A 15,247-nucleotide genomic window follows, 5' to 3' on the forward strand; every position below is an offset into this window, starting at 1 on the left:
AACCAGTTTTGGTCATTATAATCTCATAACCCTTAACTAAGTTGTTTTGTTGTTGTTCTTTCTATCTACATTGTTGTAGTCATTGTGTCTCATTTTCCTGGTCTGAATGACTAAATTTTGTATCAGTTAACAGAACTCTTCCCATGCTTCTCTATCTTTATCATATTCATTATTTCTTCCAACGCAGGAATATTCTGTTCCATTCATACCCTACAACTTGTTTAAGCATTCTCTCAGGAAACTGTGTGCATGTGTATATAATATATGCAAATTAAATGTAAAGTTCTTGTTGAGGAAGGTACTAGCAGCTGTGGGGATTAGGAAAAACCTTATGTTAAAGGTGGCATTTGAGTTGAGTATTAAAAAAAAAGCAAACCATAATACCAGCCGTCTGAGAGGCAGATTATCAACAAGCATTTATTAAGCATCCCCCATGTCCCAGGCACCATGCGAGGTGCTGGGGATAACAGATACAAGAATGAAATAATCTCTGTTCTTAGGGGGCTTCCTTTCTACTGCAGAAGACAACACACATGCGTACATGCATGCACACATACACGTGTGCATACACACATGCATGCATGAATATGCACATGCATGGATGAATACGCACAAGGTTAACACAAAATAAATACAAAGCATTTGGGGGATAAGAGGGAGATAGGCTTCCCATGGAAGATGGTTTTTAAGCAGAGTTTCCAAGGAACATGGGGGTTCTGAGAGGTAGAGGTAAGGTGGGAGTATATTCCGAGCATGGGGGCCAGCTAGTATAAAGGCCTTAAGTTGAAAGATGGAGCAGTGTGTAGAAGGAACAGCAAAGTCAGGTTGGATGGACTATGGAAGGACAGGAAGAGAAGTAATATATAATAAGGCTAGAAATGTCGGTTAGAGCCAGATTCTGAAGCACTCTAAACACCAAACAGAGGAGTTTATATTTTATCCTAGATTCATTAGGAAGCTCTGTGAGTTTTTTGAGTAAGGAAGTAACATTATCAGACCCAAAATTTGGAAAAATCATTTTGAGAGATGTGTGGAGGATGGATCAGAAAGGGGAGAGAATTGAGGTAGTCTAATTCAGAGGTTGTTGCAACAGTCCATGTGAGAAGTGAAAGCTTAAAACAGGCTGGTAGCCTTGTGAGTAAAAAGAAGAGGATGGGGCAGCTAGGTGTTGCAGTGGATAAAACACTGGCCCTGGAGTCAGGAGGACCTGAGTTCAAATCTGACCTCAGACACTTGACACTTACTAGCTGTGTGACCCCGGGCAAGTCACTTAACCCCAGTTGTCTCCCAAAACAAAAAAAAAAAAATTAAAAAGAAGAGAATGGATGTGAAAGATGCCTTAGAGGTAGAAATGACAAGATTTGGCAACTTACTAGGCATGTAACATGAAGAAATGTGAGGAGTCAAGTGTTACACTAAGTGAATCTGAATGACTGAAAGGATGGGGTGCCCTAGACAGAAATAAAGAAATTTGGAAGAGGAATGGGTTTTGGGGAATGATAGCAAGTTCTATTTAGGATATGATTAGTTTTGAAATGGTTGTGGTACATCTACTTTGACATATCCAATAGGCAGTTGGAAATGCTTGGCTAGAGCTAAGGAGAAAGACTGGGTAGGGCTCCATATATAGATTTGTGAGGTATAATGCTTATCATGCCTATCATTTGAGAAATGGTTAAACAAGTTGTAGGACATGAATGAAATGGGATATCACTGTGTTGTAAGAAACAGTAATTAACGATGAATGTAAAGAAGCATGGGAAGACTTCTATTTACTGATACAAAGTCAAGTAGTCAAAACCAGGGAAATTGTGCTCAATGACTACAACAATGTGGATGGAAATGATAATTAAACCCATAAAGCTAATAAAAGCAGGAAACAATATAGAGAAGAAAGAAAGGAGATCTTTCTTAGAACTATATCCCTATCCCATGGCTCTGTCTGGAACGGGTTCTTTTCTTTCTTCTCTGTACTATTTTATTTTCTGATTATATTAATATATTATATATAATATTACAATATATTATATAATAATATACTTTATTACACGTTATATAACATAAAATCTATATCATTATAATATGCTATTATATTATAATTTTTATATATGATATTATATTATATTATTATCATTAAAGGAGACCAATAATGATCAGGTAGGAAGGAGAAAGAACCAAGAGAGAAACTCTATCTTGAAAAAAAAAAAAACAGAAGAAAATATATGAGAAGGTGGCCAATAGTATCAAATGCTGCAGAGAGATTGAGGAGGGAGGGGATTGAGAAAATGCTATTATAATTGTCAATTAACAGATTATTGGTAATTTTGGAGAGCAGTTTCAATTGGCTGAAGAGGTTGGTAGTCAAATTACAGAGTTGAGAACTGAATAAGATGAGTGCAAAGTGGACACAAAGAATAGAGATTAAGTTGTTTTTTTTTTAGTTTGACTAAGAATGGGAGGTGAGATATGGTATAAGAGCTTGAGGGGATGCTAAGGTATAGTGACAGGTTTTGGGGTTTGTTTGTTTTTTTTAAATTTAGGCTGGAGTATGTTTGTACGCACCAAGGAAGGGAGAACCCTAGTAGATAGGAAGAGATCGAAGATTATAAAGAGAGGAGAGGGGATGATGATTGGGAGCGATCTGCTGGAGATAGGAAGGGATGGGATCAAATACAAATGTAAAGGGATTGGTCTTGGAAGGGGGGAAGTTCATCAGAGACTAAAGTAAAGGAGGAGAGAAAAGGGGATAATATTGAGGGGTTTTAATAGGGAGTGATAGGAAGTCATAATCTGCTAAATGGATCAAGTTCAGAATGGCTGGAATTCAAAGCCCTCTGCACTTTAGGTTGCAATGTTCCAAAGGTTGTTGGTGATGTAAGTATGAAGCTTGTAAGAAAGGTCCAAGCTGGGGTTGAGAGAGCTTTGGGAGTTATCTGTGTAGTAATTAGAGCCCCATAGTTGAAGCAATGGACTGTCTGAAATCGTGAAGGGAGAGAATGTTGAGAGAAATATAACTTTCATTGTATATGTAGCAGGTGTATGAGAGCTTGATGGTCTTAAAATTTGGCAGAGAGGTAGTGTAGTGGATAGAGCTCTGGGTCTGGAGTCAGCAAGACCTGAGTTCAAATTTGGTCTCAGTTGAATTAAAAAAAACAAACAAACAAATTTGGTCTCAGATACTTATTAGTTGTGTGGCTCTGGGCAAATCTCTTTACTCCTGTCTCAGTTTCTTTATTTGTAAAATGGGAATAATAATACCATCTACCTCTCAGCATTATTTTGAGGATCAAATGAGATAATATTTGTAAAGCGCTTTGCAAACTTTAAACCACTATATAAATACTAGCTATTATTGTTTCTGTTAAATTATTACCATTATTAAGGGTGTATTGATTTTGGATGCCACACAAAGTTGCAAAACTTCTGAAGTTGGAGCAAGATGGATTTTTTGCTTAGTTTAATACATGTGATTTTTTAAAATACTTTTTTTTTTTTCATTTTTGGATTGAATACCTACAGGTTAAGAAGTCACAAGGTGAGAAAACAGGACAAATAAACTTGCACATTTTTATAGCAAATTTCCCTTCTTGAAATGTGTTTGGCGAGTGTGTCTTCTTTTCTAATTGTTATTGTTGTTCAGTCCTTTTTGTCACGTCCTGACTCTTTATGATCCCATTTGGGGTTTTCTTGGCAAAGATACTGGAGTGGTTTGCCATTTTACAGATGAGGAAATTCAGATAAACAGGGTTAAGTGACTTGTCCAGGGTCACACAGCTAGCAAGCGTCTATGGCTGAATTTGAATTCAGGTCTTCCTGACTCCAGGCCCAGTGCTGTATCCATTGTGCCAACTCGCTGCCCTTCGCATTGTTAGCATTATGTGCTTTTGCTTTGGATGTGCCAACTCCAAGCTCAAATATTTGTTCCTTTATATTCCTTAGGTGCCCCAATGAGTGCCTGCAAAGTCTACCAGAGCAGTGGTTGCGGGATGTCTTGGAAGAAATTAAGTCCAGCAATCCTTCTTCTAAACTCTGTGCAACGAGACGCAGCGCTGGGATTCCTTTCTATATACAGGTAAGAAGGAGAGTGTGTATGTATGCCCTATCACGTAGGGCATTGAGTCTGGGGATATAGAGCATGTGAGAAAAGAATGGGGTTCTATGAGACCCAGAGAGCCTTGCCTGACCTTTCTTAAGGACAGCCTAAAGTCAGGAGAATTTCAAAGGAAATGTAGTTGGACCTTGGATTGTGAATAGAGACAGATTAAAACCACACCTCCCTGAAAGCCTTCCCCTCACAGGGTCTGTCCTCTGTATGTCCTCAGCATGCACTGCTCATGGACCACCCTCAAGTCTAGTAAACCAATAGATTTGAATGATGTTAGCCAATTAGCTTTGAGCAGTGTAGAAGGGCCGCCTCTCCTCTGAGCCCGCAGGAAGTTTCCGCTCTAAGGCTCTCTCTCTTGACCTGGGACTCTGAAGGGAGCAGACATGTTTTTTCTCTCTTTCCCCTCTGAACTTTCGGGGTGTGGCTCTCTCTCTTTACTAATATTTAATATGCTTTAATAAATGCTTAATGCCCAAAACTGGTGCTAAAGCCTCTACTTTCTAAGTGTCAATATATTAGAAACCCCAGCTAAATTCCCTAAAACTTGGGACAGAGATAGGGACCCCAATATAATTTCAAATGACACAAGCAAAATCCTTTGATCACCCCCAACCCAACCCCAATCCCATAATGTCTCCCTCCCCCACTTTTAAGTATATCAGTGAACAGATAGTAAATCAGGAAAATCTCTACCAAGTCTGTGTGTGTGTGTGTGTGTGTGTGTGTGTTTACTTTATGGAAACTGTGTTCCTATAACAAGTCTGTTTTTTGAGAAAGTGAACTACAATACATGGTCTAAATCCTCACATGCATTCCACTGGAAACTGCAACTGCCACAGTGTTTTAGATGGAGCCATCTTGAATTTTTCCTCTTGCTGCTTTTTGGGCATTCTAGATACTGCTTTTATTAGGAAAAGGGCTCATGATACCAAAATGCCAATTCATTGGGGAAAGCAGACTGACTATTCCTGTGCTCATGGGCTGGGGGAGAGAGGGACGAATCTGGGAAGCAAGGAGAGTCTATTTTAGTAAGCCAAAAGGAGAATCCAGCACTGAATAGACGTGTTTTTTTTTTTTATAATTTTTTTCTTTTTACTTTAAAAAAAAAGTATTATATTTTAAGCATTCTTTTCTTCTTAAATTTGAGTTTAAAGTTCTTTCCTTCCCTCCCATTGCTTCCTCCACCAACTGAGAAGGCAAACGATGTGATATCAATTATACATGTGAAATCATGTAAAATATATTTCTATATCAGTCTTTTTTTTTTTAAAGTGAGACAGTTGGGGTTAAGTGACTTGCCCAGGGTCACACAGCTAGTAAGTGTTAAGTGTCTGAGACTGGATTTGAACTCAGGTACTCCTGACTCCAGGGCCGGTGTTCTATCCACTGCGCCATCTAGCTGCCCCCCATATTTTTTTAAAAAGAAAGAAAAATAAATAAAGTGAGAAAAATAAAGTGAGTGTTTACCAGTTCTCTTTCTGGAGGTATGTAGCATTTTTTAATCATGAGCCCTTTGGAATTGTCTTGGATCATTATATTGATCAGATTAGATAATTCTTTCACAATTAATCATCATCACAACACAGTGATCTCCCGGTTCTTCTCATTTAACTCTGTATCAGTTCATATAGGGCTTGCCATATTTTTCACTGAATATACTTTTTAGCCAAACTTTTTTTGAGTGTTCAGTGGAACTATGTTGGGAGAAAACAAAAAGAAAGAAAAAAAATTAAAGCAAGATTAAAAATGTGGGAAAATTCCAAATGAATAGGATGAAGTTTTATTACTCACTTCTCCCTACATTCTTTTCTTTTTCTCCTTACATAGCCTCTCAGTTCCAATAGACACCATATGCAGAAGAAAGGATTCATTATGCTTAAAAGAAAGAAGGATGTTGACTTGACACAGAGGTCAGCAATGTATAGTTGTACCAGGCTAAAGCTGGTAACCTTCATAAATCAACTTTGCTGGCCTCTGCTGGGCCCCTGTTCTTTCTCCTCAGTGTGCGACATGGTGTCGTAACTTTTGTCCCTCACCTGAGCCTGAATACAGATGTGAAGGAAGTCAGGGAGAATATCTCATCGTACGATGTGAACCATGTTCTTTTAGCACACTCTTGGTGCCCCCCACCAATATTAAATGATCATGAGCTCCCTAAGAGCAGGGAGTATATTGTGTATATTTTACATTGACATATCTGTTTCTAAATTGTTTTCCCCCCATTAGAATGTAAGTTCTAGATAGTAGGGACTGTGGTTTTTGTATCCCCTGCACATAGCACAGTGCCTAGCACATTGTAGGTGTTTAATAAATGCTTGTGGAATTAATTTGAATCATCGCCCTTCAGGATTCTTCTGCTAAACAAAAGTTAAATATCAGCCTATCAACGCTGTCTGTCAGTGGCCAAAGGACAGGAAATTTTGTTTCAGGGTCTGATTATAGTATCTGATGTGCAATTTTACTACTTTGGAGTTACTATTAATTATGGAAATCAAAGGCCATTAACAAGTTAATGGTATAAACCATTCCCCTGGCATCTTGGAGTTTTGGGGGAAGGAGGGTACATTAGACATTACCTGGACAGGCCTCTTCATTTTATCTTCATTTTACAGATGAAGGAGGCTGAACAGTAAAAGGTTACGGGAGAAGCTCAAAATCACGTAGCTAGTTAGAGGCATAGCTGGAACTGTCGAAAGCTCCTGACTCCCAGTTCAGCGCATTTTGCCCCACAACAAGCTGCCTTCCCATCGTCTCATGGATGATTCAAACAAACAATTGAAAACAGACCAGTTGCATGATTATTCTGTGTGACAACGAAGCTATATAGATGAACCTAGGAAATCTTAAGCTTGGGACTGTCGTATGGGGAAAAGGGAGTAGGGTGTGTATAAGGGGAGAGCACATGGAGGAAGCCTGTTAATATCTGCCCTGTTTTCCCACAGGCGTTGTTGGCTTCTGAGCCAAAGAAAGGCAGGATGGATTTATTGAAGATAACAATGAAAGAATTGATCTCTTTGGCTGTACCTTCAGGTGACTCACAGAGTTCAGTCCCACAGGTAATAATTAAAACTGACTCCCTCCAAATCTTACCAGGAAGGCAGTTGTTTTAAACCATTATTGTTTTTAAAGCAAAACATAACTTAGAAAAAACTCTCTTTTGATCAAACTTGCTCTGGCTGTGTAAGTCAGGAACAAGACAGAACATTTGGGTTTTGTTTTTGTTTATTGTCCCTCCCCCTAAAATAAGCCTCCAGCACGACTTCAGTGGCTGTGTATTGTCTCTATAAGATGTTATTTCTAAGCTGTGGTGAAAAACATCCTGTTTCCGTTAGGGAGGATTTTGTATACGATAATGATTGCCTCTGATATTTATAAACTAATAAGATGTCACTTAAGAATTTCCCATGTGTGTCTTTCTACCATTGGGGAATATTTAATAGCATGGGTCAGGCTAAACTTGTCTAAAAAAAGTTACCACCCACCCTTTTACAAATGGAGAGACAGCATCTTTCCATTTTAATATTAGTTTATTTTAAGCCCCGAAAAATCTTGTTTTGTGAACTAGGTTTCAGTTATTAAAGCAACCAACAAGCACTTACTATGAGTTTTTACCATATGCCAAGGCTCTGTACTAGTCAGTGTGAGAAGCATAAGACCTGGTCCACACCTGGTCCTGATAGACCGTAGATCTTAGGTGGGGAGAAAAGACAAGTACATGCAAAAAGATATCCTATAATACACAATTCCCACGGTGAGTGCCAGATTCAGTACATGCCAGTGCTGTGCTTACTCTTGGAATATCAACAGCAGGCTCAGAAATGTAGTTGCTACCTGATAGCTGGTGGCTTCCAGCCTTGGCTTGTGGTTGGTTAGCATGTACCCTGCAGACTTTTGAGTCAGGGATGGGGTCTCATCCCCCATATGTTAGCATCTCTTTCCAGTGTCTCTGACACCATCTTCCATACTCTTCCTACAAGTAGGATTGAGCAGGTCTGATGAAATTCCAGTCTGACAGAGGGCCTCCCTGTTTCCAGCATTCGTGCACAGCTCCATCTACCTTGTGCCTTAGCTGCGTGCACACCTCCCCATCAGACAGCTTTACTGCTTGGACCTGTCTAGTCCTCACCCTATTGGAAGGGCATACAGGTGGAAGGAGATGACTAGACAGTAAAAAGTTCTGAAAGCAGTGCATAGCATTCTACCTCAGCACTTGGGAAAAAAAGATACAGAGACACTGTGGAAACAAAGATAGGTAAAAGGATGGAAAGTAGAAGGCACGAAATTGAAAGATAATTTTTAAGAAATAAATTTTTATTGATATGTTTTATTTATACATCACCAGTTTCCCCCCTCTTTTCTCCTCCCAGAGAGCTATCCCTTATAATATAGAATGAAAAAGAAAGAGAATAAAGTTTGGGAAAACTAAAGAATGAATGCATAAGTAAAGTCTGACACTATATACAGTGTTCCTCACCCTGAGTCTACCATTTTGATGAAGTGAAGGCATGTGTCTTCTCATAAGGAGAATGGATTTTAAGAGTATATATGGAGGAGCAGCTAGGTGGTGCTGTGGATAAAGCACCGGCCCTGGATTCAGGAGAACCTGAGTTCAAATCCGACCTCAGACACTTAACACTTACTAGCTCTGTGACCCTGGACAAGTCAGTTAACTCCCATTGCCCAGCAAAAAAAAGAAAAAAGAAACAAGAGAGCTTATATGTATCTGTGGTTAATGGTAGTCATCTCTAAGATGGGGGTGGGGGATAGAGAAGAAAAAAAAGAGGGGGGGGAGAAATTTATATGACATCATAGATTTGCACTTTCGTGTGCAATTATACTATATATTATTATGTTATATTACAGAATTCCTTGTTTTATTCCCTATATTTAAATTAAATGTTTTAAAAGTGAAATTTCAAAAAAGAACATATGAGAGGTGGAAGTTCCTGTCTAGGTCTCCTGTTCCTGTGAAGAGGTAGTGTAGACAAATCATTATTTGTTGAACCCGACATATGCCCATCTCTATGTCGGTGCTGTAAGGTAAAAGAGAAAAAGGCCCAACCATTACTTTTCAGGAGCTTGCCATCTCTTTGGGGAGTCTAGACTTATCCATAGGAAAGAGAGAGGAAGATACAATTAATCCCTAGATACAGTTTTAGAGATATGCTATTAAAAAATTTAAAATATTGTCAGTGTCTCTTAGAATAGTCAGCATATATGTAAACTGGGGAAGGCTTCATGCAGGAGATGGGACTTGAGTTAGTCCTTGAAGGCTGGAATTTACATTGTTTAGAGGATGCAAGATTGTTAGAAAGGAGGCTTTTCAAGGGGAAGGGAACATCTTACCATAGGAGATATGGAAATGATGAACATCTGATACCACCAGTAACTACCTTTGTGTTTCATTTATTCACCATAGTTTTACCAGCTCTTGAGTATTTGAGTTTGAAAGGTTCTCTAATATTTATTTAAATGAATGCATTTCAAAATAAACGGTCATTTGGGTGGGCTGCTTATGAATCATTTACACTGAAATTTTAAAAAAATGTATTGAATCCCTTTACAAATAAGTTTTCTTTGTGTGTTAAATCATGTTATTTAGATTCTTAATATACCATCCTGTTAATCTGGGTGTTTTACATATTTGTAAATATTAAATTTTTTCATTTGTCTTTGTAGTTTACATATTATATATAATAGTTTGCGGTAATTTTCTTTATTTCCTCGCATGTCTTACTTATTATCTCTCCCTTCTCATTTTTTATTTTTGGTAATTTGGGTTTCCATTATCTTTTATTTATTTTTATTTATTTATTTTTTTGCACGGCAGTGAGGGTTAAGTGACTTGCCCAGGGTCACACAGCTAGTAAGTTGTCGAGTGTCTGAGGCCGGAATTGAACTCAGGTCCTCCCAAATCCAGGGTCAGTGCTTTATTCACTGTCACTTAACTGCCCCATCCATTCTCTTTTTAAAAAATTTAATATGACAGTATTTTGTCTACTGGGCTTTCCAAGAAACCAGCTTCTAGTTTTTGTCAAAGACTTCAATAGCATTTGGGGGGGGGCGGGGCAAGGAGGGTTAAGTGACTTGCCCAGGGTCATACAGCTAGTAAGTGTCAAGTGTCTGAGGCAGGATTTGAACTCAGGTCCTCCTAAATCCATGGCCGGTGCTTTATCCACTGCACCACCTAGCTGCCCTCTGTTTTCTTTTTTGCGTTTGTTATTTGATTTTCAGCATTTCTGTTTTTGTGCTAATTTTGAACATTATTTTGTTAATTTCTAGGGTGTGTTTTTTTTTTTAGTTGCTCAGTAACTTCACTGGTCTTTTTCTCTAATCTATTGGCATAGATTTTTAGGAATAATAATTTTGCAAGTCTCATTTATTTTCATAAGTGATTCTGAAACCAGTAGGTTTTAGTTTTAAGTAATAAGTAATAGCTATTGCACCCTCCACCACACCTGCAGATTTATATTCTTTTAGCGACCATTTGAAAATTATTTTTATTACATATTGAAGATTTTGCGTTTTCTCTCTTGATATGTTTTAGCTTTGTTCTGCGGCTTGAAAGAATTTCTGTGTCAGTTCTGTTCTGTTCTGTTTTCTTCTGGATGCTTTGGTTCTAGGTACATGCTCTAAATATCCTTAGAGCTTTGTTCAGAGATACTCGTCTGGGTGAAAACATCATTCCTTATGTTGCTGATGGGATTCAGGCTGCCATTCTGGGCTTTCTATCTCCAGTCTGGGCGGTAAGTCTCTCCATTGTTTTCATTAAATCATGTGTCAGAGCAAGTTTTTATTGACTGGCTTCATTGGGCTACTGGGAAGAGGCACTTTGTTTGAGTGTTGTAGTGGATGGCCTAGGAAAGCAGATTACATGGTCCAGATTTTAACTTTTTTATATAAATTTTTATTGGTCTTTAGTTTCCATATCACTTACATTTTTTTGCTGTACCCCTCCCCCATTGCTTTCCAGAGAGCCAAGCCTTATAATTTAAAAAAAAAAAAGAGAGAGAGAGAAGGAGGGAAAAGAAGTTCTGATATCCAGAGAAGTCTGACATTACATTCAGCATCGCACACCCCAGGACTCCCCTTCTACAAAGAAGCAGGGAGGGGTGTCCTTTCATATCTCTTCTTGAGGACCAAGCTGGGTCTTTGTGTTGCTTTGGTGCCATTGTTTCTACTTATATTTTTGTAGCTATCATGTACGTTGTTTCCCTGGTTCTGCTGACTTCACTTTGCATTAGCTTATGCCCAATTCCACAGGCATAGGTTTTTCCATGCTTCTCTGTATTTACCATGTTATTCATTTCTTCAAGGACAACAATATTCTGTTATGGTCACATCTCACAATTTGTTGAGCTGTTCTCCAATAAATGGACATTACTTTGTCTCTGGTTCTTTATCGCCATAAAATGGGATATAAATCAATATTTTGGCGTATATCAGGCCTTTCTTTTTGTTGTTGATCTTCTTAGGAATATTGTTGTTCAGTCATTTTTCAGTAGTGTCTCACTCTTCATGATCCCATTTGGGAATTTCTTGGCAGAGATGCTGGAGTGATTTGCCATTTCCTTCTCCAGCTCATTTTACAGATAAGGAAACTGAGGCAAACGGGGTTAAGTGAACTTGCCCAGGGTCACACAGCTAGTAAGTATCTGAGGCCAAATTTGAACTCAGAAAGGTGAATCTTCCCTATCCATTGTGTCACCTAGCTATCTAATTATATACCTAGCAGTGGAATCTTTGGGTCAGAAACCAGGTATATTTTAGTCACTCTCTTTTCAGAATTCCAATTTGCTTTCCAGAATGGTTAGACCAATTTATAGCTCCACCAATCGTCCACAAATGTGCCAGTTGTTCTATACCCCCATTCATCCTTGATTGTACCCATTTTTTTTTTTCATCATCTTTGCTAATTTGCTTGGTTGATTGAAACCTCGGAGTTGTTTTGACTTGTATTTCCTTTTTTTTTGGTGGGGCAATGAGGGTTAAGTGACTTGCCCAGGGTCACACAGCTAGTAAGTATCAAGTGTGAGTCTGCATTTGAACTCAGGTCCTCCTGACTCCAGGGCCGGTGCTTTATCCACTGTTTTGTTATCTAGCTACCCCCTTGTATTTCTCTTATTAGTTATTTGGAATATCCTTTTATATGGTCCTTAATATTTGTAGTTCTTCATTTGAGAAATGTTCATATCCATTAACTACTTATTTATTGCAAAATGGCTTTTTAGTCTTAGATATTTCTCTAAGTTGTATATATACCTTCAACATTAGATGCTTATCAGGGATATTTGATGCAAAGATTTTTTTGTCTCTTATCCTACTTGTGTTTACCTTATTCTTATAAAAGCTTTTCAGTTTCATGTAATTGAAATTATCCATTTTGTCTTTTGAATTTGCTTTTGCCCCTTCTTTGATTAAGAATTCATCCTCTACTATAGCAGTGAAAGGTTTATAATCCACTTCTTTTCTAATTTTTTATGATCTAATCTTTAATATTTATGTTGCGTATTCATTTTGAATGTTGTGTAATATGGTTTAAGATGCTGGCCTGAACCTAATTTCTGCCATCTTGTTTTTCAGGTTTCTCAACCATTCTTGTCAAATAGAGAGTTCTTTCCTAGTAATTTATGGTTTGGGGTTTAATGAGCACTGGGTTACTTAGTTCAGTTATTTCTGATTCTTCTTTTTCTAGCCTTTTCCATTAATCTGATTTTCTATCTTTTAATCATTACCAAATGATTTTGGTGGTTATTTTATAATATATTTTGAGATATGGAAGTGTTATTTCCTATTTATTTCTAACTTTTTTCATTATTTCCCTTGATATTCACTAGACCAGGAATCAAAGGATAAATTACAATGGGTCTCTGAAGTTGAATGAGAAAAAAATACATCTTTATTTTTATTAACTTTTGGTTTCCTTTGTGATTCTATGTAGTTTGTTTTGGGCATTTAAAAATACTATTCTGAGAAGGTGTCTTCAGGCTGAGGAAGGGGAGGGAGGGAGAGAGGGAGAAAAATTTGGAACTCTAAATCTTATGAAAATGAATGTTGAAAACTTCCCTAGGCTGTCAAAGAAGTCCATGACACAAAAAAAGTCTTAAACCCCTATACTAGCTCCTACCGTCCCCTCACCTTGTTGTCCTATATCTCATCTCTTTCACAGCAAAACTACTTGAAAAAGCAGTCTGTACTCACTGTTTCCATTTCCTTTTCTCTCATGCTCCCTAACCCTTTGTTATCTGGCTTTCAAATATTATTCAACTGACACTGCTCTTGCCAAAGTTAGCAATGATTTCTTTTTTTTTTTTTTTTTTAGTGAGGCAATTGGGGGTTAAGTGACTTGCCCAGGGTCACACAGGTAGTAAGTGTTAAGTGTCTGAGGCCAGATTTGAACTCAGGTCCTCCTGACTCCAGGGCTGGTGCTCTATCCACTGCACCACCTAGCTGCCCCAGCAATGATTTCTTAATTGCTAAATTTGATGATATTTCTCAGTCCTTATCCTTCTTTACCACTGTGCAAACATTTGGTACTGCTGACCACCCCCTCCTCCTATATACTTTGTCCTCTCTGGGTTTCCATGACAGCAGTGTCTTCTGACTGGCCTCCTACCCATCCATCTATTCTTTCTTCCTCTACTTTTCTGGCTCATTATCCACATCATATACTCTCCCTTCCCCTCCCGTGCCCTCCCCTTCCCTCCTCTCCTCTCTTAATTTATCAACTACTTAATTATCATATTCGTGCAGATGATCCTCAGTTACATTCGCACACACATTCAGTTGTCTCTTGGACTTTTCATACTGAGTGCCCTGGAGACAGCTAAAACTCAGTGTATTTAAAACTAAATTAATCTATTCCCCCAAATGCACCTGTCTTCCAAATACCGCTATTTGAATTTTGTAATTCTTTTGAATAGGACTTCCCTTCTTCTTATTTCCTCCTGGATTTTGTTAATTATTGCGTAGAAATGTGTTTGGTTTTTTTTTGTGGGTTTATTTTTGTAGCATGTTGCAGTTTGTCATTTTCTCTGAGCATCACATTGTGCCAGCTGATTTTCTTTGTTTTCTGAGACTGTGCACTTCCCAGTGTCCGTTAAAGAGTGAGTGACCTTTAGACAGTGTATGCCAAGCATAAAATACCAGTACAATGGGCAGCTCAGTTCTGCGGGCTGCTCTCTCCTCTGCCCTATACTCATGGTATCAGGATTTTTGAGTCTGATGACAATTTTTTATTAAAGATTTCTAACTGTGATGTATATCCCCCCGGGACAACTGTTGCCCTTAACAGAATTTTAGGATATCCCAAACCCTGTAGACTTTTTTCCCATCTGGTTCCATATAAAATGGATAGACTAAGGTTTTATTTTATATAACAAGAGGGTCTTTGGAAGCCTGGAACGTGACCTGAGGTACAAATGTAGGTGTTTGAGTAAAGAAAAGTGGATTGGTAAGAGAAGAGAGAAAAGAAGCTCATTTTTGCTGTGTCCTCTTCAGGACTGGCTATTTCCCTGGGAAAGAGTCTGTACTCAGGCAGGCTGATTTGTACTGCTTCGTAGCTTCATGTTGTATATCTTTCCACCATAAGCCAGCATAATTTGATGATGGCTCAATGTGCAGACTACCAGTTGGAATCAGTCAATCAGTAAGCGTTTAGCAAGTGTTGACTGTGAGCAAGGTCCTGGGCAAGACAGGGAGGATACAACTACAAAAGGGAAGACAAAGCCTGCCATCAGGGAGTTTATCCTATGCTAGGGGCACGTTCACAGGCAAATGAAAATAGAACAGATTTTTTAAAAATACAAAGGGTTGGGTGGGGGGAAGGTTATCAGTTGGGGAAGGGAAGCCAGAAAGACTTTCAAAGGACTTTAAGCCTTGAAGGGAGCTCAGGGTTCAAGGAGGTAGCTAGGATGGGGAAAAGCTTTTTGGTTTTGGCAGAGCAGCATGTACAAAAGCCCAGACCTGCCAGTCCTGGGAAGTTTCCATATCCAGAAGTCACATAGAGGTTGTTTCCCCCCTACCACCTCGAATAAAGAGCCCCCAAATGCAGCAGACTCAGCATGGATAGGAAGAAGAAAATGACACGAGGTAATTCTTCAATTACAGATACCTGGATGACCAGCTTACAAGCCCCTGGCT

General features: G+C 38.6%; 1 protein-coding gene across 2 annotated transcripts in view; it reads left to right on the plus strand.

The window, feature by feature from the left end:
• Positions 1-15,247, plus strand: part of THADA (THADA armadillo repeat containing) — a 458,536-nt gene that overhangs the window by 105,124 nt on the left and 338,165 nt on the right. For both annotated transcript variants that reach the window (XM_043990158.1, XM_043990159.1), the window contains exons 23-25: positions 3,940-4,072; positions 7,048-7,161; positions 10,729-10,851. In XM_043990158.1, the coding sequence (XP_043846093.1) occupies positions 3,940-4,072; positions 7,048-7,161; positions 10,729-10,851 (370 nt within the window). The remainder of the gene's footprint in view (positions 1-3,939; positions 4,073-7,047; positions 7,162-10,728; positions 10,852-15,247) is intronic.

The sequence above is a fragment of the Dromiciops gliroides genome, chromosome 2, assembly GCF_019393635.1.
Source record: "Dromiciops gliroides isolate mDroGli1 chromosome 2, mDroGli1.pri, whole genome shotgun sequence".
In the NCBI taxonomy this organism is placed as follows: domain Eukaryota; kingdom Metazoa; phylum Chordata; class Mammalia; order Microbiotheria; family Microbiotheriidae; genus Dromiciops; species Dromiciops gliroides.